The sequence below is a fragment of the Cebidichthys violaceus genome, unplaced genomic scaffold (assembly GCF_023349555.1).
Source record: "Cebidichthys violaceus isolate CVI_PGR_0920_01 unplaced genomic scaffold, fCebVio1.0.p SCAF_9, whole genome shotgun sequence".
Taxonomy (NCBI): Eukaryota; Metazoa; Chordata; class Actinopteri; order Perciformes; family Stichaeidae; genus Cebidichthys; species Cebidichthys violaceus.
In genome coordinates this window covers 7,348,124-7,373,240 of record NW_027176975.1, presented here as the reverse complement: position 1 = coordinate 7,373,240, position 25,117 = coordinate 7,348,124, and the positions used below count along the sequence as shown (strand labels likewise).

General features: G+C 42.6%; 1 protein-coding gene across 16 annotated transcripts in view; it reads right to left on the bottom strand.

The window, feature by feature from the left end:
• ank1a (ankyrin 1, erythrocytic a) overlaps positions 1-25,117 on the bottom strand; it is an 89,063-nt gene that overhangs the window by 6,618 nt on the left and 57,328 nt on the right. For 7 of the 16 annotated variants that reach the window (XM_068704261.1, XM_068704250.1, XM_068704259.1 and 4 more), the window contains 36 exons: positions 24,839-25,024; positions 24,561-24,659; positions 24,368-24,466; positions 24,165-24,263; positions 23,682-23,879; positions 23,484-23,582; positions 23,133-23,231; positions 22,909-23,007; positions 22,387-22,584; positions 22,169-22,267; positions 21,962-22,060; positions 21,649-21,846; positions 21,413-21,511; positions 20,294-20,392; positions 19,478-19,576; positions 19,297-19,389; positions 19,089-19,161; positions 18,900-18,920; positions 16,676-16,796; positions 16,415-16,493; positions 15,084-15,199; positions 14,779-15,003; positions 14,533-14,687; positions 13,986-14,197; positions 11,802-12,006; positions 11,481-11,577; positions 11,110-11,338; positions 10,894-11,022; positions 10,636-10,755; positions 10,456-10,540; positions 10,153-10,227; positions 9,716-9,847; positions 9,377-9,529; positions 3,075-3,720; positions 2,486-2,834; positions 278-361 (listed from right to left, as the gene is read on the bottom strand). In XM_068704261.1, the coding sequence (XP_068560362.1) occupies positions 278-361; positions 2,486-2,834; positions 3,075-3,720; positions 9,377-9,529; positions 9,716-9,847; positions 10,153-10,227; positions 10,456-10,540; positions 10,636-10,755; positions 10,894-11,022; positions 11,110-11,338; positions 11,481-11,577; positions 11,802-12,006; positions 13,986-14,197; positions 14,533-14,687; positions 14,779-15,003; positions 15,084-15,199; positions 16,415-16,493; positions 16,676-16,796; positions 18,900-18,920; positions 19,089-19,161; positions 19,297-19,389; positions 19,478-19,576; positions 20,294-20,392; positions 21,413-21,511; positions 21,649-21,846; positions 21,962-22,060; positions 22,169-22,267; positions 22,387-22,584; positions 22,909-23,007; positions 23,133-23,231; positions 23,484-23,582; positions 23,682-23,879; positions 24,165-24,263; positions 24,368-24,466; positions 24,561-24,659; positions 24,839-25,024 (5,268 nt within the window). The other 9 variants (XM_068704251.1, XM_068704258.1, XM_068704255.1 and 6 more) reach the window with 8 other exon arrangements.

Genomic DNA, 25,117 nt, shown 5'->3' with positions numbered 1-25,117 from the left:
AGAGAGTAATGGATGGAGGCAGAGAGTGGGAATAAGGCAGTGAAAAGACAGACTTGGTCAAATATAAAAGAACTAACATAAAAAAATATCTATTTCTTGGGGACATTCAGTGTATCGATAGCGTAATTTCATATGTGAATAACTTTATAATGATTATTAGTTTAATAATAGTTCCGTGGAGAGATGGTGAATGAGTATTATAACACTGTCATAGGTGAAAACAATCACCAGACCCCAGTTTAAGAATACAGCTTAAAAACATCTTTCAGTGGCTGACCTTTTTTGTGACGATGTTTCCATGTTCATCGGTAAACTGTTCCTCGCTTACATGCTCCCCAGGAAGATCTTCAACTTCATCGCCCTGCGGACAGAAAACAAGATATGATTTCCTAAAGTTAAAAAAGTTACGTAAACTCAAGAGTAAATGATGACCCTAGTGCATGTTAAAATAGCTGTCACTGCAGTGTAATTACATGCACACCATAAACCCCTCCACTTAGTTGAAAGACAGAGAAGCAGATGAACAACAGATGTGTGAGGGGTTAGAGGGGTTAGAGTGTTGTTTGCGGAAGCATGTGCATCCAACAGTTGGGATTCTTCGAGTTTCTTAGCGACATATATAATTACTGTTGATGAGGGTCATGACAATGCTGTTATAGCCCCTAATAATTTGCAGCGTGTCACAGAGCTATTTATAAGCTCAAAGACAGCCGGAGAAGCGAGGACAAGGGCCAGTCCAGCCCGTGTAGACCTGAATAAAACTTGTCAACACACGTGTTAGCATTGACAGAGTCTGATATTCAGGAGGGAGAGTCCATAAGGCTTAATAGAATTAGAGTCCAAACTTGTTGAGCCCAAGACAATCTATTTACCTCCATATCAGCAGAAGATACATTTAGCCACATTTTCACAGCAATTTGATGGTCATTTTAACTAAATCAAATTATTATAATATGAATTATTATTTCTGTATTGATTCAAATCAGTTTTTGTCATTGTCATACACATTGTCCTAAGTTAATCCTCACTGCCACTTTTGTCACACAACCCTGTCAAGTCATTTATCCATATCAACACAAACCGATATCACTCCAAATATACCGCTTCCTTCACCCTTTAACCAAACAATATTTTCTCCATTTCTTTCCTGACTGTTAATCCTGTCTTCAAATTTTTGCTCGACGGTCCTCTGTCCCTCTCTCTGTACCTTGAGGATGACTCTGCGGCGGACCACTCTGGTGGTGACGTTCTCTTCTTCATCAGCCACTCCCTCGACCTCACCGAGCTCACGATCCAGCTGAGCGTGTATGTAGGTGAGCACGGACCGCACGGAGCCGCTGGCTATGTGGAGGACATTCTGACAGCTGATGACCAGGAAAGCCAGCAGCACGAAGCTGAAGAGGAGTTCTGTCACCAGGGCCCACATCAACCCAGCAAATTAACACAGCACCACACGATAATACACTCCCTCAGCCTTCAGTGGCTCCTGTTTCCAATGCAGCGCCTCTCTCAGCTGACGGAAAAAGGCAACAGCTGCAGCCTGCGGCCTTCTCTCACTGGTACAGTTTGCAGTTTGTTTTTTTGTCTTTCAGTTCATGTCCGTCCTTCTTTAGCCGGGGCAGTGGGCCCTTTCCTCCGGTCTTTATTCCTTCTCCTTCCCACGGTCAGGTCAGGAGTACCCACTCAATGACATCAATTCCAAGCAAAAGCAACCTTGGGAGGCTTCTATTCCCACCTCTCTCTCTTTCTGATCATGTGATCTGTGGGCTTTAAATACCTATGGCTTCTCCACTGTGGCTCTCTACGCTGTGGTAAGACCTCTAAGAAACCTGTGCCCTGACTTCCTTCAATGATTTGAATTGCAAACTATTTTCACATCCACAAAGCCTAGTCGAAATATTACAGCAACAAATATCTCTATGCAGACATTATGCAGCACTGCAACACACTAAAAGCTAAAGTGTGACTGAGTCAAACAAAAGGGCTCTTTTCTCACCAGCGTAAAGCACATACAAAATCAAGCTCACAAAGGCTCTAAAAGCAACTGTCTATTTCTGCTCGCTTACAGTTTCACGGCTGAGATTGTCCTGTACAGTGTGGTGTAGTGGCGTTGTGCCAAAAAATTAACACGTAGAAATGATTTGGGTGGGTGGGGGGGGGCATGTAACATGAGCGGGACAGTGAGAATGCTTGCTATATCTGGCCGGACTGTTTGTGCCCATCTTGGGCCCTAGACTCTGTGTGTGTGTGTGTGTGTGTGTGTGTGTGTGTGTGTGTGTGTGTGTGTGTGTGTGTGTGTGAGAATGTTTGCTGTATGTTTCTAGGACCTATCATTAATAATCTAAAGTTGAAATAAATTAGTTAAACAGTTAAAGCCTATGCAACATTCATCACTTTATACAAAGTGTAATATCTGTACAACTGATTCGTTGTCATAAAGGACAAACACCCCTCTTATTTGGCATGGAAGGAGCGATACACTCACCTGGCCCTTCAGGCGCACGTCGTCCCAGGCCCTCAGCTCTGGTACCCTGTGAGGGAAGCCCAAACCCTTCTCAAATGGCTGGGTACCTCTGAAGTGCCCACGTAAGATCTCTGAGTGCCCCATGTCCCTCACAGGCTGAAGCAGGGCCTCCTGGGACACTCGGGACTGGTCTCCATCCACAGCGTTACATACGGATGATATCATGGTGTCCATAGCCTGCCTGGGTTTAGCTTGACTGCCCACCCAGGCCTGCGTAGGATCAGTAACAGGGATCCACCCTGGGCCTGTCTGCTCCTGCAGGTAGGAAAGGAAAGAGCCTCCACCCCCTCCGTTTCCACCATTTCCTGACCTGGAAGGGGAGAACGGATCATTGCGGTGGTGGTACACTGTACAGGCTTCTCTCCAAGGAAAGTAAAACAACTCATCATTCCCATTAGGGGTCACTTCCTCCCTAAGAAAAAATAACTCCAGTTCACCACTGACATCCACTGACATGCAATAAAGATTAAGGAGATGTTAAACAGATCTATTCTTTTGTTGGTGTGATTGTGACTTTGTCACCTGAGAGGCAGACAGAGGTCTGACTCACCTGTCTCCATTCCGGTCTGCAACACAGCTCAGACCAGGTGACTCACTCAGCCGAGCATACACCCTTTGCTGTCCTGCAACAAGAGAAAGCCCTTCCTCTGAGCCCGTCCCTCCTCCTCCTCTTCCTCCTCCTCCAGCTCCATCTCCACCAGTCGTACTGGTGACTGCTGATACCTCCGAACTTGCACGTGACCCCTGACAGTTGTTCAGCCCGTTAAGATTGATCCCAGCGATGGTGCCCCCAAGCGAGGCTGGCGTGGCAGTGCTGAGTGAGTCAACGCCCATCTCTGAATCGTCTTCGGGAAGCTCAATGGAGCCACTCAGCACCCCACCCCCTCCGCTGGCTGCGCTGGCCTGACTAGCCGGCCGACCTAGACTTCCATACGGCAGCCCCAGAAGACCTTCTGAATCGTCAGCATTGCTGCACTCAAGCGAGGAGTCCTCCACAGGTACCAGGGATGGGCTGTTGCCTGAGGGCCACACCTGCACATCAGACATCTCCATGAGGGTGTCTTCTTCTGTGGTGGCAATGGGTGCACAGTCCAGACTGGAGACTTCCTGCCAGTAAGGCTCAGCACCCAGCGGGGAGGGCAGGCTGTACTGCATGGAGGCCGGTGAGAGAAGCTCTTCCTGCGCGAGCCCATAACCTGGAGCGAGACAGAGAGAGGCACACTGACACCCGGCCCCCCGCCTCGCTCCCCACCTCACCCCCACAGCACCGGGACCCCGGGAGGGGGCAAGTGCCCCTGCCCAGGAGCTGGGCATCTAGGGGCGGAGGGGGGGGGAGTAGAGGAGGCTGAAGGAACAAATGGGGAAGGAGTGGGGAAGGAAAGAGGGGGGGGGGGGGGGGCAAGACAATAGGAGCTAGAATAAAGGTGCAAGGAGCTTAAGACAAAAGAGCAAGGGCAGCTTTAAGAAGAGGGTTTGTCAAGCTCGATCAGCCAGCGCTGACTGTGAGAGCAGCAGCAGCAGCAGCAGCAGACACAGCCAGACGGACTGAGAGACTGACACTTTGGTTTGGACCCAGCAGTGACTGATGCTGCTCTGCCGGCTGCCACCTGCAGGGAGATGGACAGGAATTACTGCCTCTGCCCCCAACCTGGGGCTGGGACACACACCTGTCCAGCAGGGACACACACTTAGTCACATATACACATGCCATAAACACACTCGCTTACTCTCCGTCTCATACCATCACACAGTCACACTCAGATATGCATGCATTCAAACCCACTCAAAAAACAGGCAGGTTAATATTGTTGTCAGGCTGGATAGCATGCACGCAGGCAATCTCATCCTCTCCTCACACACAAGTGCACACACACACACACACACACACACACACACACACACACACACACACACACACACACACACTTCAGCTCATTGCACACAGCTGCTTGCTCTCTCATTGACATTATAATGCAGTCAATATAAGACAGCTATATAAACATATAGTACTGCTGATATTTATTCAAACACATATACAGGAGACTTGATTTTTCCGTCTGTTGTGAAAGTCACATGGTCTCAAACATAGATTTGAATTTGAGTATTTTAAGTCCAATTATATAAATTAGTAAAAACTGCACATTGTTAATGTGCTGTGGACTCAGGTCACTCCTTCAACTGTCTTGAAAACCCTCTGTAACGATTTATTTTTTGTAAAGGCAGACCTGGCATGATAGAGCACAATGTCATGGCAGCAGGAATGTTTTTTTTAATTGAAATAATTACTTTATATTGCACAAAAAGAAAGAAGGCTACGTTGCAAAGAATGCACTTTTACTGTACATAGAATGTGCCTTGTATCCATCTTGATCATACAGAATGAATTACTCTATAAATGAAAAACTATCATGGAAATAGTTTATGTAAAACCTGCAATGAATGGCAATGTAGGTAAAACAAAGTGTGAGTGACACTATGACTGTCATTCTACAGGGTGAGTTATCAGGAAGTACATTCCCCAGAGGATGAAATAGGAGATGTAATGCAGAGCATACAGTATGTAGATAAGAGCAAGACGAGGAGGCGGTTCACCTTCTGCATGTGAGAGAGAGAGAGAGACTGTGTGTGTATACTGTTGTGATGAGGAAGCTGTGCAGAGCTGCAGGATGTAACTTGATTCATGGTTGGCAGTGCTGCTGTTGAGTACTGCTGAGAGTGCAGGATATATTTGTGACACCAAGCGGCCAGAAGAACCTCTTGTCCTACTTTTTCTCTCAGCTGCTGTCAGTTGTCTATAGAAAATAGCAATCATATATATATATATATATATATATATATATATATATATATATATATATTTGTTTTTGTAACGTGCTCTGTCTTATGAAGTTAAAAGAGTCTAACAAAAGTATTTTGACATCCATTGTTGATGAAATATCTTATTGTCCTACCTTAACAATGAAGATGATGAGTTAAGAGTTGAATATAAGTTTCAAATCCTCATTCCTTACAGAAAATATTGGGTAAGGTTCCTTTAGAGATCAGGGGCACCATTAACAAATTCTTGATTGTCCTTTGGCTTCACTTTAAATGCTGCATTAAATCAGAGTACTATAAGCTGCAGCAAAAACATTTATAGCCATAATAGCATTCAAATCTAAAAACAACAAGCTCTTTATTGAACTGATATGAACTAATTTCTTCAAACAAGCCTATTCTTTATATAATGAAGAAGACAAAGTCTGTTTTGAAGTAAGTACCTACAAAAATGTCTCTTGCAAGTAAATGAGGTGCAGGATCAGGTGTGTATTGGAAATATGGTGGAAGTCTGTGTGTTTATGAAATGTATCCAGACCTGAAGTCAAACTTATTGTTTTATGACAATTTTTTGTGAGTTTTATGAGTTTTCTGTGACACCACACAAACTACTACTAGATTTTTGTTTGCGATGAATTAGATAGTGAAATTGTTTGTCAGCCCTCTCTCTTCATGTTAGAAGATAATGAAATGATGGTGAAAGAAAGAGAAAAAAATAAATAAAAGGAATGTGGAAGTGTGAAATTAGAAAAATTATTGCCTGACCCCGCTGATTGGAAAAGACACAAATACAGAAAAACAAAGTAGCAAAGCTCACATAAAATACATGTAAAGGAAATATAGTAATTTTGTCCATACTCAACACTAATACACTGGTCAAATGTATATGGAGGACACAAAACACTTACAATATACAACTTAAAACACACACTGATACACTCACACAGACATTAAACAATAAGCAGAATTACATTTAGGGAAGGACCAATATCAAATTGACCCTCGAAGAACACTCACAAAGACATTAAAAACATATATTTACATTAAATAAGCCATCAGATGGACACAGTCTACATAGAATCAGTGACATACAAAACAACCACAACATTCATACATGAACAAAACAGACGCAAGTCACAGTTCACAAAAAAAGGTTTGTGGCCTTTTTTACCCCCCTTGGGACGGATCACCGAGGAGGAAGAGACCGACTGTAGGTCCATTATCAGTATGCATGCCATGCACGAACACGTCTGTTGGTCAAGCAGCAATAAGGGCCAATGCAGCGTTTGAGTCGTCATCTCCAACTAGCCAGTGCTACTCCTGCCCCTCATCCCAGTGTCTCCATGCAAACACAGGGGGAGATGAGCGATGATAGTCAGCCTCATGCACATGCAGACAGGCAGGAGGGCAGGGGAAGAAGGGATAGGAAAAAGAGAAAAGAAGAGCAGCAAGAGAGGAAGAGGAATATAAAATAGGGTGATGGTCACAGACAGAAACAGCGAGAGAGAGCGAGGGTCACCTCCCCCCTCCCAGTGGGTGCTGAGTACACAGTCTGTGTGAGGGGTATTGGTCACAGAGCGGACACTTAAAAAAGTGGGGTTTTCAAGAGCACAAAAAAAAAGAAAATGCACGACTAGTCGCAAAAAAAAAAAAAAAAAGATAAAAGATAAAGATGTGGGTCAGAGGTCAACATGAAGTTGGCATGAGGTCAGAGTTCGGAGAGGAGTGAGAAGGAGGAAGAGTAGGACGGCTAGGCTGCAGATGACATGTCCAGAGAAACACAGAGAGAGGGACAGATTCACAGGGAATGAAAACAGGGCTCCCAAAAGGACATTCAACATTAGCCCTAAAGAGACTCAAACTACTCCCCATGCAGCCACAGGCAGAGAGAATTTAAATTTCCTCTTAAAAATGTCTAAAACAAGAGGTTCTATCTTTCCTAACCTGGAATTATCTTGAGCAAACTTCCGAAATGTGCTTACCTACAATAGAGGCGCACTACTACTACTACTACTACTACGAAGGATCACGCATAAGTAAAATCCTACAGACAATGTTCTGACAAAAAGAGGGGAAGACAGGTAAAGACAGAGAGATAGAATGAAGACTGCAGTATAACTGACTCCTCTACTCTCTAGCCAATATTCTGCCAGCTTGTTCTATAAAAGATTATTTCAATAATAATGATAATTAGTTTATGGAGGACTGAACCTGAATTAAAGGAGTAGTTCTACATTTGGGGATATACACTAATTTGCTTTTGTTGCAGAGGGTTAGATGAGAAGCAGCTCTCATATTTGTACGGTAAATATGAAGCTACCGCTAGAAGCCGCTTAGCTTAGCTTAGCATAAAGACTGAAAACAGCTAGCCTGGCTCCATCCAAAGTTAAAACATTCTCATACCAGCACCGCTTAAGGACACAAATTAACACAGTGACTACTCTTTCCATCTCCACTATAGGATTAAAACAGCTAGCCTGGACAGATACAGGCAAGCTGTTTCCAGTCTTAATGCTAAGCTAAGCAAAACAGTCAGTAGCTTCATATTTACCGTACAGACATGACAGTGGTATTGATCGTCTTCAGCAAGACAGCAAATTGGAATATTTCCCAAAATTTCAACTTATTGGTATAATACTGAATTAATAAATACATCTAATGCACAAGGAAATTGAAAAACAAATGTATGTATTTAGTCCTTCACTGTCTACCACAATATTTATTTTGAAGATGAAGCCTGATGGTTATTTTTGATTCAACTGACCATTTGGTTCATTTACTCATTGTATTTACTGCCTAAAAAGTCAGTTCTGGTCCACCACTTGGTCACTGTGCCGTTAGGACATACTTAATCTGGATAGTAAATCATAAACGTTTGGAGACCCGTCGCTGTGATCATTGCGAGATTACCAGAAGACACAATATTCAGGTATTCAAAGTGCCGCCACGTTTTTATGCAGAACGTCAAAGCAGGAACGGCCTTTGGGAGGCAGGTAGCCAGACAGATAGACAGACAAGACAGATATATGGTTATCAGATTCACTGCAGCTGTGATCTGAACATCTCCCTTTTCACCCTTTGAGCCTCATGGTCGTATCTCTATGCATTGTTACATCTCTGAGTATTGCTCCAGTTTTCACAGAATAGGACCTGTCACCTGTCAGACTGACTCATCGTCTGCACTGGATACAGAGAGAAGAAGCCAGTCCAGTAAGATGGGGAGCTCACCAGTCCAGAGGTGAAAATGGAGTCAATAAGATGTACGGTATGCATGTGTGAAGGAAACCATGAGGGAAAGGAGTAAAAGACTGAGGACTGACAATTAGTAAGGAAGTCAGTTAAGCTAGGTTATACTTATAGTATGATCTACGTGGACTGATCATGTATGACGATATGTTGTTTTATAGACAAAATATCACTCTAGAATGTAGTCCCTCTAACTTTTTAATGGGCGGAAAACTCATATATATATATGTATATATATAGTCAAATACTGACTAATCTAATTATTTGACAAGAGAACACAAAATAACAATAATGACAGCAAAAATGACTAATAAAACTATTACTGTTAATGATAGGATACTTTACTTATATCTATGTGGAGTGTTTTGCTGAAAGGCTTTTCCGTAATGGGATGCAAACTATAATTCATCATTTAAATCATACTTTTTTGTATACTTCACTTTACTTCCCATCACATTGAATGAATACATGGAGAAATGTACGTATAACCAAAAGCACTACACAGGTTGTAGCACAGTAGGAGTGTCCTGAGTCCCTCTGCATGTTGCCTGGGCAAAGTCCTGCAAAAGTTTGACGTTTGTGGCAGCTTTCATACACAACAGCATCCCGGCGGAATAAACAATAAAGATATGGGAACAACAGAGAGAATTCAGAGGGAAACACACTTCACTTTGCCTTCAGCGGATTTTAGAGAGTGAGTAGGAATGTTTATTGGAAAGATGGCTCAGGGTCAAGGAAAAAGGGACATGGGAAAGGGGCTGCATTGTGGGATTTGGGGAGGGAACTTACCATTGGTCATACCAGGGGAGGGGTTGTCTCTCTCGTGTCGACGTCTGCTGAAATCGCGGGAGCCTTGTCTGGCAGGCTGAGGCGGCTGGCCCTCCAACATGTTGACTATGTCCATACGGTCAATACTTTTCAGAGCTGCGTACAAGCTCTCCACTGCAGGGAAGATGTGAGAAGGAGAGACACAAGACAAGGAAAAAGAGAAGGAGGGGAAGGGGGTTTCCAGGACAAACAGCAAAACCATTACAACAACAATTGGACTTTAATTGGGTTAAAGAGACGTAAATAAAGACATGAGGGGATGAGAGAAATTCACAGCAATCTCAGATCTCATATACTCACTCTTGGCCCTCTTGCCCTCGCGGGTGGCCCACAGGTTGAGCAGCGCAGAGCTCTGCTCCAGCAGCGAGTTAGGATTCTCCACACGGATCTTATTGATGTCATCCACGCTGAGCTGAAGCTCGCGCGCCAACTCTGTAGAAAAGGAGAAGACGAAGATCACGGAAGTAAAGGAAATATTCACATAATTTCACCTGTTTCATGCTATTATAGTGTGCGCAGTCTTTAAATGGCACTGTGCTTCACAGTTGCTCTGTCCAGAAGAGGCAGAACAAACAGCTATGGCTCTTGGCAGGAACACAGGAAATAATTAGTTTCATTGGCTGGTCGCCATGTTAGACCTTAATCAGCAGAGAGCTAGGCAAGCTTGTCAGACATAAGGTACACATGGATGGTTTACGACAAATAAAAGCAGATTCAGTATATTCTTGTTCACTCACCAGCCCAGCTCAGTCCCAACTGTTCTGCAATCACAGCCATCTTTAGCTCCGTCCTCTCCATGGCACTCATTGATGCTGCACAAACCAGACCAAAACGGATATTTAACATCTGATCCTGTAAAATTGAATGATTATCCCTGCATTGCAACGCCTATTGATTCTGTATATGGAACACAACTGTAGATGAAGCAAAATGATGAAAAAAAACAGAATTGCCATCACACTGTGCCTTATAGTCGTATATCATCACAAGAAAATAAGCAGGTACAATGCTATACAAGTGGGAAAGTGAGAGCCTCATACCCATAGCAGGTTCATTTAGGGCGCTGTATCTTTCTCTTAAAGCCAGTGGGGTTAGGGTTCGCCTCCGGTCTTCACTCCCAACAATCTGCCAGTCACAAGCAAACACTTGAGTCTGCCATATCAGGGAAAATTACTACAATTAAATACACTGTATGTGTCTTGTAGCTTTGAGAGCTTTACCTTGATACATGCAGGCATGGTGATGTTGAGGTTACAGAGTACGTGTTGGCTGTCCTCATATTTAGTGGACTTGCGCAGGAAAGACAGAAATCCAGTGTGCTCTTTACTGCTGTCTCTCACCTTAGACACACGGACACAAGGAGAGCAATGAAGACACATACATATGTAGCGTGGAGACAGAGCTGGTGCAGTAACAAGTGTGCGACAAAGAACATAAAACTGAAGAAACATCTGTGAGAGGAAGACAACTGGTAATACCTTAACAGAGACAGGAAGTCGGTTATCTCTGAAGGCCTGGAAGCTGAAGCAGCGAGGCTGCTGGGTGGCCTTCCTCACGGGTATCAGATTCCCTGAACACTCCAGGTGAAGCGGCATTCCTTCCATCACCTGCAAGACAAGACACAGGCATTAGCCTACGCTACACTACAATTTTACAACAGTAGTATGATGCACTGCCCTCGTCTTTAAACTGACCTCTATGTCTCTGCTGCGAGCCACCTCTGTGAAGTTCTCATGCTGTTCCAGGGTTTTATCCATCTTATCGTCGGTCATGCAGTAGCAGCGCAGGCGGCCCTCACGCAGCTCATTCATCTTTGCAAACACCACAAACTTGGCCATGTAGGGTACAGCTGACAGCTCTCTGTAGAGCAGGTTGGCAAAGGAGACGGCCTCAGCTGTACGAGGACAGTCTGCGAGCCAGAATCTGAGAGGAAACAATGACATGTAATCACAGTATTGAACATAAGTCAGTCTAGTTGCTTGATAAAATGATGTTCGATGGTAAAGGCGTACATTAAACTTTATGGTACGATGGCGGATATGTACGTGTTGCCAACTGAGCTTACCGTGCTGAAACATTGGTTGTGAAACTGGCAGAGTCTTTAGCATACATAAGCTTGGTGGTGCCAGTAATGTCTTCCCATTGGGCTGGGGCTGTGCCGCCTGGAAATAATACAGAATGAGAAAGGGCAAACTGGTTAATCTGGCTTTAGCAAAGGTCACAAAGAAGAAGTCTCACAGTGACAGTGTTTGTACAATATAAGAACAAATACTTTTTACATCCAACTAATCTTTCATCCTCGCCATGGAAGATACTGCTCCAGTCGACACAAACACACACACACTTACTCACCACCCACACAACTCCCAGTCGCGGCATGCAGTACCTATGACAGAGCAAAGCAGACGCAGACTGGTAGTGTCGCCCTCCCCAGAGTCTCTGGGACTGTCTCTCCAGGACGGGGGCAGGGGTATACACAGACCAATGGGCCGGTGGAACTTGCGTCGCCGAGGCTCCACAGTGACCACGGGGCTAAAATTTGCTTGGTTACCCAGCAGCTTTGCAACCAGCTCATCTGGAACTGGCTGAGCCTGAGGTTGAAAGTAAATGATGGAGAGAGAGGGTACGTAACATGGACACAGGTGTGATGATGTGGTGGAAAAAAAAGGATAATTAGACAAAAGAAACGTATGAACAAAGATTACAGGATAGTAGGTAGAATGAGACAACGGGAGATGTATGATGGGGTGTTGGATGAGGAAAAAAGGGTAAAAGAAAGGAGAACCGAATAGGAAAAAATTAAAAGTGAAGAGAAAGGGAGAGAGAAGTCCACAGTGAATAAAATAGCTAATGATTTAAATAACACATTTGAAAAGACAATTGCAGCACAAATCGGTAGGACTTAATAACTTTTTTATTGTAAAATATAACAATGTGTGTTAACATGAAGCTTTTACAATCATTATGACAAAATTGATATCAAAGAAAAAGGCACTGTGGTTTTTTCACAAGGCCATTCATGACATGTTTACTACAGAAACATTTGAGTTAAATAGATATGTTCCTAAAAATATGTTAATAAAAAATGATATCCATATCCTATTTAACTAACATTCAGTTACATTCACTATTTTCATTTTAGAGGTTACGGCATGTGTGGTAGCATGTTAGTTTCCAAGACATATTTAGCTTATCATAAATTCATTCATGCGTCTGAAGAACAGCTGTTGAACCAAAACACATAAGGTCCATTCATACTGTATCTACCTTATATTTTGGTTTACTGAAACATATTCTGACATTGGAATTACGCTTTTCCATCTGATAATCAAAATTCATAAATTGCTGACCTACATATTCATAAAGGATTTAGAATTAGAATTAAAATTTTGTTAAATATAGAGATTAATGCAATCGCACTCTTGAACTACAATACAATATATACTGCAAAACAGATTGTATACAGTGAGTATATTTAACCTGTCAAAATAAAATCACATGCAAATGGCGCCTTGAAATCTCAAATCAGCAAATCTGAGAAAATGGTGCATACTTATATAACAAACATATCCCCTGCAAATAATTATGAAGGAAGAAAAGATGTCATTTAATGTACTTTTTGTTTAAAAACCTTAATAAATATTTGCAACATTTGGAAACTGAGAATGGCAATAATGAAAAGTAGCACTGTGGCCAAAATAAATCAAATGGATTGGGTTGTTGTAATCTTTGTATTGTAATCTGCAATTTAACCATATCCAAAAATCCCACTCCCAAATTATCTGATTTTTATCTTCAGTCCAATGAGACGGTATCATTTTAAAACAGGATGTTGGTGCAGGACATTACACTGTGAGGGCTAAATCATAAGTGGATGCTATAATTGAGCCTGGTGAAGTTAAAAAAGTTTCTCTTGTCTTTGGTGTGAATGTTTGATAAAACATCAAGACCTGAAAAGTGTAGCCATAAACACACAAAAGATGGTTAAAAGCTTGAACAAAATGAAGTCGATTAAAGTTAAAAGGTTCGAAGATCAGGTGCTCAACTGTCAACCCATTTTATGCAGGACAACACTCCAGTTCATCTAAAAAGAAGATTAGCACATTTCCAGACATCCATGATACCAAAACCACTGACAAACAATCTTTCCTGGCTATTCTGCAAGAATACAGAACAATTCAAACTTTGACTTACTGTACTTAAAGATCGTATCTCAAATTAATTAGTAAATATAGTAAATACAGGGCTTTGCCAGCGATATAAATACATTAGTGAGAAAGACATCAAGATAAAACAAACAATGACATATTAGCACTAAATGAGCAGTCCACAGTTGTATAAAGGTGTCAAGTGCATGCACTAAGTGACATAAAAAGGTCCTCTAAAAATTTGAAAAAGCTAAGTAAACAAACAAAAGAAAAATAAATCAGGAAAACTTGTCTCTAGTGCTTATATGATCTGGTCATTCCAAGATCAATCAAAGTACATTGAACATGCTTTTTTTCAGGCAACACAGGCATTAACGATTCTGTCTTTCTTCTCCTTCCTTCTCCACATCGTCCCATCTCACCTGCAGCCCCAGGCGGACTCGTTTGGTGACTGCCGTCTCAGGAAACGTGGCCTGGACCAATGGCACCAGTTTACTTGTCAGCGAACCTCCTTCTGGTCCAATCAGGTCGCTCTCTTGCTGGACTCGTGATACAACAGCAAAGTAAAGAGGGAAGTCGGTGGAGATGATGCGACGGATTCGCTTCTTCCCGAGCTCCTCTTGACTTTCCAATTCTGAGGAGATAAGAGGGAGTTAAACTCTCAGGAAGTGATACCACCCAGTGACGCATTACTATGAATCCCTCCGCTTTTCCTTTTCCTGCCCTGTGTAGCATTCAAGCGCCATGAGTCCATGCTAGTTGAGGTACTGGTAACCTGATTTGTTTAGGTCCTGACCAATGGGCTATGCTGACAGTAACTACTCGAGGTCAGTGCCTAACCGTAACCAATTGTCTCTGCCTCAACCAGCTACACAGGGTGGGTCTTGCCAAGAAAAGCAGTTGGATGCATAATTATGCCCCAGAGAAATGTATGAGTGTCAGCCAGAGATCGAGCATTTAAACTCTTACCCTCATCCATCCCGTTGAGGATTGTTTCTAGCACCTCGTCTCCGTAGCGATTGCGATGCTCTTTCCAGACATTGCCATTCTCGCTCCTCAGCACCACGAGCTCCCGGTCACCACGACCCAGAGCAGCAAAGTGGGGGATCTCCACTATCACCGGTCTGTCACACATCACACAAAGAATTATACATGAACACATGACAATTACGTACTAAACATCTTGACTATTTCCAGTTTCAGTTGCTTCCTCACCCCAGGAACTGCATCCCGGCTGGCCCCAGGGAGATGATCCTGCTGGCCAGCCCCTCTCCCTCCACCAGCGGAGGGGGGCTGGTCAGCTTCTGCGGCTTCACCAGGCGGCAGGTGATGCGGGTGGGAGCCGCACAGGTCCGCGGAGGTATGATGACACGCAGACCGTTATGCCTGCTGCCTCGCATTGAGCCGCCTCGAGCATCTACCATGAAACTGACCAGGAACCTGTTATTGGACAAATGTTGTCTTTAGTTGTGAGATCAGATATTAAATCAAGATTCAGTGAAATGAAATGTTTTGCTGACCCTGTGTGTATGGGACTGGCGACTGGGCTGACATTGTCTGATGTCTCAGTCGCTGGGCTGCTGGGGATCAATGAGTCCTCATCATATTCTTTGGGCAGTGGAAGTGGAGTGTGCTGCTACGAGAGACAAAAAGACAAACTGTTCATGACATTCGCAGATGAACTCTGTTTAGCATAATGTTTATATTACTATTATATTACTTACACCATCATCTGTTAAATGGAGATGATATTGAGAGGGCTATGATGGCAGCTTATGCTCATGTGCTCATTTTTCAAGTGCTATTTTTATGGTGGATATGTAGAAAGTACATCATTAACCTTCAAAAGGCCTTTGAATAAGGATTTTCATTTACATTAACATGTAACAGAAAGGGTGGAACTACAATAACTTGCATCATTTTGAAGTTTTAATCAAAACCGTGTGTTAAGTGCATGACCATGATACACAACCCTTCATAATGATGACCTTGGAAATAGCAGTTTGACTTAAAAACTCAACCCTTAACTCAAGGTTCACTTTCTATATATTGTTCTGAGCTTTCAACTGCATCTCAGACTTCATCAGCAGATGGAGGCTGCTCAGATGTTTTGGAGATTGTAGAAAACTTGGCAAACTATATTTTGCTGAGGTTTTGCTTTGAGATGCAGTAAACTGCAAAAAAGGTGACTTTGATAAACGTTGGTAAATGGACCTTGAGCAAAAGGGGCACTCCACACATTTTTGAGCCCTTGAGTCATTTCAGCTTGGGCTTCGAGAATACAAATTCACAACAGAAACCATGCATCACAAACTGGTCAAGTTCAAATGATGTAATTATTTGCGTTAAGGAACGTCTAATGAGAGACATTATAAAGTTGCAATGTAGGAAATGAAGGATCCTGTGTTTTTGTAGTTTGGCCTATGCTTGGGACTAACAGTCTTTTCTTTTATATCAGTTTAAGTGCACGCTATATCTAGAATATTTTCTGACGTAGAACTGAAAGTGTAACTTATCTACACTAGTTACAAACTGAGTCTGGAGAGGGCTGTCTGACAGCAAGACGAAGCGGTGAAAATATTCCAAATATAGCATATACTTAAACTGATATTGATTATTTTAGGTGAGTCTTTCTTTTAGGTGTCTATAATACGTTTTGATGCTGCAAGTGTCCACAACAGTACATCACTTATGTCGGTACTCTTGTCAGTTTCTCCAAACTGGGGACATGCCGACCGCTGTCCAATGTATGTAATACAGTGACTACGGATAACCTCTTACAATCCAACTTCAAAACACCCAAACTATCCCTTCAGTATCTTACTCATGCTGCTGTGTAAAGTAACAGTACCTGATCCATCTCATGTTCTTTCAGGATAACGGTCTCCGGAGAGACTCTGGGGATCCTGGGAATGGCTGGGGAGTAATTCCTGTTGCATGAAAAGAGAGAAAAAAACACAAGTTAGATGAAGAAATTTCCTTACATCTCCTCCCAAGTGCTCATCCCTGGTGTTTAGTGGGTGTCTATGGTGCATCCCCCTCTATCCATCCACCTATTAGCTTGTGACTACCAGCTTGGCTCTCTGCCGTTTCCCCACCCAGCCCCCCTTACGCTGTGCCCAGCCCTCTCTCGTACTCCAGTGATTTCTTGGGGGAGAGGAAATCGTCATCATGGTCTTTCATGTCATCCATCTTCATGTACCTGGCCCCTTCTGTCCCCAGGAGCTCCTCTCCTTCAGAGAACAACATGGCAAAGAGAGCGAACAGACCGTGGTCAGGTTGGTGAAACAGCACAAGAGAAAGAGAGAAAGAAGAGAACAAGATTGTTAACCAGCGGTTAGAAGGGTTAGACGTTAGGAGATGGCTCTGTGATTCAGGCGGTAGATCGGTGAGATGAGGCGATAGTGACGATGCTCTGTACATTCATCTTCATACTGCTAATCACTGGCAAAAAATTAAATGCAGCCCCTTGACCTAACGCCAGTAACACTTAAAAATCAGGTATGAAGACAGGATCAATACAGCAGGTCACTGAAATCAGCTGAAGTCACAGGCTGCTGAGTCCAACACTTTTCATTAAGAACCACTAAAGCATTACTACATTGAAATAAGAGCGGACACCTTACAGATGTAGTTTTAAAAACCCATAAACTCTCAGTTGGAGACAACAGCATTATATATGTGCACAATGCACTTTCTCTGGGGAGAGCATGCATCAGCATAATCTCATTCCAAAAATGTCAAGTGAATAAACAGCTTTTAAACTGGAAGATTTAGACATCAACTGTCTCAGAGAGCAATGCATGAGGAGATTTGCTCTAAAACGCAAACACAGAGACAATCAGAACAGCATCAGCCCACTGCAACACACATGATGATCAAAATACAAGCGGTTCTTCTTTAAAACTACAGTATATCTTCATGTAAGCAGAGGTGGGTTACTTACCCCCCAAAACACACGGTAATTTTCAAGAATTCACCAGAAACGAGTCTCCCGTGTGTATTAATTTGTGACCACAGCTTGTGTGAGTGGGCGGTCTGTCAGCGGTCGAGAGCCAAAGTGATGTGGTAGTCATTACGCTATGTTTGACTCTGTGAGTGCATTACTCACAGGTTAATACGAGTCAACTCGTGTCCTGGATACTTTCTGTCTTGTGTGCCGTGCATGTGTGCCACGTCATGTAGGCGAAGTGTTACGGGCGAGTGCATCAGATAACCTGCCAAAATCATTTCACCATTTCTAAAATGAGATGTGTCTTTAAGACGGCGTCTCGGCTGCTTTCTATTTTTAGAGCAAAGGTGACAATCTGTCTGTTGAATTATCAGGGGACTAAAAATAACAAGACAATGTCGGTTGTAAACGTCAGGCATTAAGAGTTAAACCTGCAATACCTGTTTGTTACCTTAGCAGAAACAAGCTGTGAGTTAAAATATGACTCAAAGATATGTTGAACTTGTTGACTAACAGTTACACAACCACAAGACACAGCAATGTTATCATTGTGATGTCTCTGTCCTGATGAATGAGCCCTATATTCACTCTGCTTTCAGCTCTTTATTTGGACTTTATCCGAAACAGCTGTCTGTTGCTGCTGAAATGTAATGAGAGCGGTGAGACTGAACCAAAAAAAGTAAAGTTGCGGGCTGCAAAACCAAAACAGTTAGGTAGAAACCTCCATAGAGCTGAAGGTAACTGTGGAGTCAGGTGATAATTCTCTGTGGGTTTATCACTACAAGCAACTCCTTTCAGATAGAAATAGTCACATGATCAAAAATGTTGAGTATAAGCACTCGCAACATATTTCAAACCTCCCGGCTAACAAATACAGGTGACATGGCAAAAAAACAAAAGATATGCGGTACATCGCAATGAAGACAGATTTAAATGCAGACAGAACTGAGGACACACACATTTCAAAGCGATGACAGCGCTACTCAATTATGAACTGCTAACACTCACAGAAAAGATTTAAAATATTTTATTAAAGATTTAATATCCTTGTTTTGATACAAGGAATAATGGATCCGATACCCACGGGGGTGATATATATGTAGGCTACGATTGTAATTGTGCCAACATAACATGGAGGGGAAAAAAACCTGGGGCGTTAGAGAATGAGAATGTTATTGAAGGGACTCATACAGGTTACAGACATGGGTGCTATGGGTGCATGCCAATGAGAAACCAGAGCCACCATCACAGTGAGCGCCACTACGAGAGAGAGCGAGAGAGAGGCAGAGAGGTAAAGATTGAGAGAGTGAGCTTGAAATGGAGCCACACACTTCAATACAACGACCTATGAATGCCGCACGAAGAAAGAAAGAGACATTCATACCTAATGTTAGCTGTGCAATTCCTAAAAAAGGGCAAAAGGAATTGGAAAAAAATGAATATTTATGTAACGAGTTAAAACATCATAAAATCAGCCTCATAGACAGGAAGTAATGTTTAGATAACATCAACATAGTCGATTAAACATTGTTTCCGACTGTTTTATGTGATTAATAACAATTCCCTTCCCTACCTTCATCCTCAGACACGTCCAGTATTTCATCCACTGTTTCTGGGAAACTCATGCGATGTTTCTCCGTGGTCGTCTGCACAGAAGGAAGAGGAAAAACCAATTACAGACACAACAGTGCGTTTAAACTTCTTATTTCCATGTGATCAGCATGCCCACTTATTGCCAGTGTTGTATCCTGAGGGTAGAGTAGCGTTTCTAAATTTCTCACCATGGAAACCGTCTCATCAGTGACGAGCTTTAGGACGTCACTCACAGAGATGTAGCCCAACCTCTTAGCAATGGCCAGAGCTGAAGTACCGTTCTACCAGACAGAGAGGAGCAGTTTGATCAGATCTCAAAACAAAACTTTATCAGTCCTTTTGAAGAAGACAAGGCGAGTTCATGCTCACTGTTGTAGTCTCGTTGGGCTGAGCTCCATGCTTCAGCAACAGTGTCACAATGTCTGTGTGTCCCTGCTGGGCCGCCTGGTGCAGAGGAGTGTAACCAAGCTGGAAGAGATACTAAATGTATTATTTCTCATGAAAGTACAAATTACATCTAAGATGCATCTAAATAACATATTTCACTAGAATTATTCCTGAATTAGTAAAGCTGGTAGAGCAAGCATCACAACAAGTCAGTACAATGGACAATTGTAATCTGAAACAATTACAAGTATTATTTTAACAATTTATACAATAGGTTAATCATTTCAGTCAACAAAAGCAAAAATCCACTGGTTCCGGCTTCTCAAATGCCTGTCTTCAATGATATAATAAACTGAATATCTTCAGATTTTGGACTATTAGCCAGACAAAACAAGCAATTTGAATATGTCAGCTCTGGGATCTTGTCATGGAAATGTTTGACTTATTTTTACAAACTAAATCAAGACAACAATCTGCTGATTACTCAGTAATGAAGATAATTCTGAATTGCTTCCCTAAATCTAACCATACTTAACACATTTGTGCATATATCATAATATGAATATAAATACTGCATCTCACATTACACTTTAGTCAGGTTAAATGCCCTGACTCCAATAAATCATTACTAACAGCTTTCACAGAGGAGATCCCTGCAACAATGTGCTTTTAACTGCGTAATGTGCTGTGTAATTGTATTTCCTGATGAATGAATCAGAGACAGTAGACGCACTGTAACCGTGTGACTCATGCTCAGACTAATTGTAGTTTTATCTAAAACCAGAGGGAGGCACTCACCCTTGTTTTGCTGTTGACATTGGCCTGTTGCTGCAGAAGGAACTTCACCATCTTGATGTTGCCATAGTGACACGCTACATGAAGAGGTGTGTAACCCATCTGACAGAGAGAGAGAAAGTAAAAAGTCTTAAGCACAAATCCAGACGCATAACTTTAGTGTCTTAATGACCTTTTAATTTGAATACATTATGTAGATTTTATCCTATTAAGGGTTGAATGGTTCATGAATATTACATTAAGTAATGAATCAAATCGGCGCAGTCAAATCATTCCTTATTTTTATCATCGCATTCAGTCTGCAATTTAGGAATTAACGAGAGAGGATGCAATTATGTCTTGTGCACGGGATGGGAACAATAACAATAATTCAATAATTTCAATAATAACACCTTGATATGATGATAAATTCCAGTGGAAGAGCCCGACAACCAGTGGTGGAACTAAGTGCATTTACTCAAGTACTGTACTAAGAGTTTAAGGTACTTGAACTTTACTTAAGTGATTCCATTTTTTGCTACTCCAATACATTGAAATATTGTACTTTTCATTTACTAGTTACTTTGCAGATTGAGAATAATAATACAAAATATAATCAACAAATACATTATAACATATTATTATGGATAAAGATAAGACTTTATTGACATTTTTTTTTTTTTTTTAATGAATTCACAAGCTACCCAGCAGTATATATCTGAGTACTTCTTCTACCACTGGCCACAACAAATGCTGCCACCCATGTAAAGCCTAAACTGCTGTATTCTTGTCAAGACTGTGTCAAAGAGGTGTCAAGTTTTGGTTTGTGGTGTTGTTCTACCGACCACATTATTTATTCTACATATAAATGAAACCCTACGACAATTTTCTGCACATACATCTCCATGTCAAAATACTGTTGTAGAGCTTTAAGCCGTTGAGGTCTAAGGGGTCTGAACCCCTCAAAGGTCGACCATGTATTGACGGTAACGTAACCCTCTGCTATGATAACAATCGACTATTTATGCCACAGCACTTAGACACTATCTGCCATGGCTCAAGGTAGATGGTATAAGTAGCTTCTACACGGATAAGGCTTTGATAACCACACAACGGTTTGCCATGAGGCTGAAAAGGTCTTACCCGTGTGGCAGCGTAGACTGAAGCCCCTTGCTTCACCAAGATATCTGCGATGCCAACATGTCCTTCCTGTCCGACCAGATGGAGTGGGGTTAATCCGCTCTGGGGGCAACCAGATTCAGAAGAAAACATTCAAACACAGAACAAATCAAGCTCAAGTTACATATTATTTTAAGATTAAATGGACCAAATAAACGTCCTGCCCCATGTCAGTCATCCTTTAATCATGTGTTTCTTGCCTTGTTTCCAAGGTTGACGTTGGCCTGTTTGGAGATGAGCAGGGAGACCATGTCGGGCCTTCCTTCTTGCGAGGCCAGGTGGAGAGGTGTGACTCCCTGCAGTGACTCAGCATTGGCTGAAGCTCCGTACTGCAGCAGGCTGTTAGCCACCTCCACCTGGTTCTGCTTGGATGCTATGTGGAGGGCGGTGTAGCCATTCTGGAGCACAGACATGAGTTGTGGTTAGAAAAATATGTGTATATGCCTGCTACTGGGCCATTCAGCATGAATTATGTATGGACTTGTGTATCTCTCTTTTTTTTGTTTTGTTTACCCTGGCTGCACTATGTGGAGACCCGCCCTTGCTGACAAGCAAGTTGACAACATCCAGGTTGTTGTGATGTACAGCAACATGCAGTGGAGTCAGACCATTCTGCAAAAACAGAATCAAAAGTTCCTCAGACTTTGGAAGATCAAACAATTCTTTATTCATCTTTTGAATCTTTCTCCCATACAGCCAAGCCCTTTATGTTTCTCTTACCTTCCCAGCAGCATTAGGATTGGCTCCTCTCTCCAACAAAAGCTCTGCTACATCCACCTTGCCGTACTTGGAGGCTACATGGAGCGGAGTGAAGCCTTTCTACAGAGGCACCAACAAAGAAGTGGACACAATATTAGGTTGGGTAACATAGTTATTAGTGCTGACAGTTTTAAGGCAGCCAAATGTTTTGCAAGGAAGGGTAAGCAGGCGGATTTTACCTTCGTCATCTTGGTCTGCTGAGCCTCCATGTCCAGTAGGATGCGTACGGTTTGTGCGTGACCTTCCCGAGCAGCGATGTGTAGGGGTGTGTGGCCTGCTGTGGTGGTGGAGTTGGGGTTGGCTTTGTGCTCCAGCAGCAGCTTCACTAGCTCCTTGTGGCCCATCCGAGCAGCACAATGCAGAGGTGTTTGGTCATCCTGGCCAACGAGGGGCAAGGAATTTTAAAATATAAGCTACTGCATGATACTTCAGCAGTAAAATGCCTTCTAGTGTCTTAATCATCCTGTTTTCATTTTCAGCGTCTCCACTTTGATCTCAACTTGTTACATTAACTGTAAAAGGAGGCTGTGGTGTGTAGGAGGGAAATTAGCATGTGAATGCTCTGCCAGGAATTAGTTGCTGAACCAACTTTCTAAATGAATGCTTATTATGTATCAATTTAAGATAATTTAATCATATGAGGAATCTTAATGCATGAGTACACAATAAGTGGATTGTGCTGTAGTATGTGAAATCTCTACCTTAGCCTTAGCGTCCACAGGTGCTGCGTTCTTCAGTAAAAACTCTGCCACCTCATAGTGTCCTGCCCGAGACGCCATATGAAGAGGAGTCTCCACTTTCTACTCATGCAGAGAAGGACAAACTGCCCACTCAGATTCAACAGTATTACAACAACAACATCATCATCAGTGCAGAGGTGAGTTGCTTATCTGCACTGCTCATCACATTTCAGAAGTGAACTCACCACATTAGAGGCGCTGGGGGAAGCTCCTTTCTGCAGCAGGATCTTCACAATGTTGAGATGACCCATAAATGATGCCACATGCAAAGGGGTCAGGCCAGACTGTTCAGAAGAGGAGAAGAATATTACAAATGGTCTTGTATGCGATTCATTTTGAGACTTTTACGTTGCCATCTTGACTAGGACTGTCTCATAAAAGCGATTCAAACTCTCAATGGGATTATCCTGGATAAATAAAAGTATATATATATATATATATATATATATATATATATATATATATATATATATATATATATATATATCCCATAGCTGTGAGCTGTTATTGTCAACTCCTCTTTTTAATTCCCTCACCTCAGTCACAGCCTCTATTGATGCAGAGTGTTTAAGCAGGAGATCCATCACACGCATGTGGTTCTTTTTACAAGCAATATGCAAAGGAGTAAAGCCATTCTGTAAAAACAAAAAAAGGAATGATTATCATGACTACAAAGATTAAAAGTAACTTTTCCTTGTCTGAATTGATAAATTGACTGTGTGCTTGTCACTGACCAATGCCCGAGAGTTGGGTTTGGCCCCTTTGTCCAGCAGTACTTTGGCCATGCGTTGGTGGCCACAGTGTGCTGCCACATGCAGAGGGGTAAGGTGGTCCAGAGTGATATCATCTATCTCTGCGTTGTACTGCAGCAGCTGCTTGACACAGTCCATGTGGTCCCCCTGTGCTGACATGTGGATTGGTGACAGGCCATTCTGCAAAAAGAAAAGAAAAGAAAGTTTTGACTCTCACATCCCTTGTAAAACAGGAAGCAACTTGTCTTGTAGTGAAAACAAACAATCGAAGCAAAAAGCAGCAGCAAGAGGGATCTATGGCTGTGTTTGGCTGATAGATCACACACATTTACTTTTTTGTTATTTAATTTAGATAACAAATAGTACAAAACAACTGCATTGACTGATTTGCATTCATTACCAAACCAGATGGCGTTCAGTTCATTTCTAAGAAGTGAAGAATTTATTTCTATCCATGTGGATTACCTTGGTCTTTGCCTGGATGGGGGCTCCATGGTCCAGCAGGATCTCTATAATCCTGACATGACCATTTCTGGCTGCACAGTGCAGAGGAGTCAGCTCATCCTGGAGAGAGAGGATGGTTAATGATTTAGTTAATGATGCATCAAATTAGAATAAGCAAAGGAATCAAAGATTTTATGAAACTGCAGGATGGATGTCTGCTGCACCTTGGTCTTGGCATCAATCTGAGCCCCTCTGTCCAGCAGGAGTCGGACCATGATCACATTCCCCCGTCTGGCTGCAATGTGCAGAGGAGTGATGCCGTTCTGCAGAGACAAACAGCTGCACTTAGATGGGCACACACAAGGACAACAGAAAGCAAGGACAGAGATTAACCTTCCAACATCAATTATTCCCTACCTTTGGGGTGAAGTTGACATTGGCTCCTCTATTGAGCAGCAGTTGAGCCACGTTCAAGTTTTCATAGTGTGCAGCAATGTGGAGGGGTGTGAATCCAGTCTGCAAGGACACATCAGGGTACGTACATGTCACTCTCACTTTGCATTTTAGAAACACAAATACTGAGGACACCAAACAAAGATGTCCATACCACTTCTACATGTACTGCACATGTGTGTAATCACATCTACAGCCATGCACACACAAACACACACACACACACACGCATGCACATATACCTTGCTGAGTACATCAGGATTGGGGTCATTCTGCAGAAGCACTGCGGCTGTGCGTGTATCGTCGTTGCGTGCTGCAATGTGCAGCGCAGGGAGGCGGACCTTTCCCTTGGTGCCATAGTTGATGAGCAGGGCTACGACATTCTCATGTCCCTGTTGAAGAGCCACGGCGAGAGGAGTGAATCCATCCTGCAGCACACAGGAGAGAGTTAGAAGACTGGTTGACTCATGGAGAAAAAATGAGAGAGGTTAAAGAGAGAGGCTTATGAGAACGAAACAGAA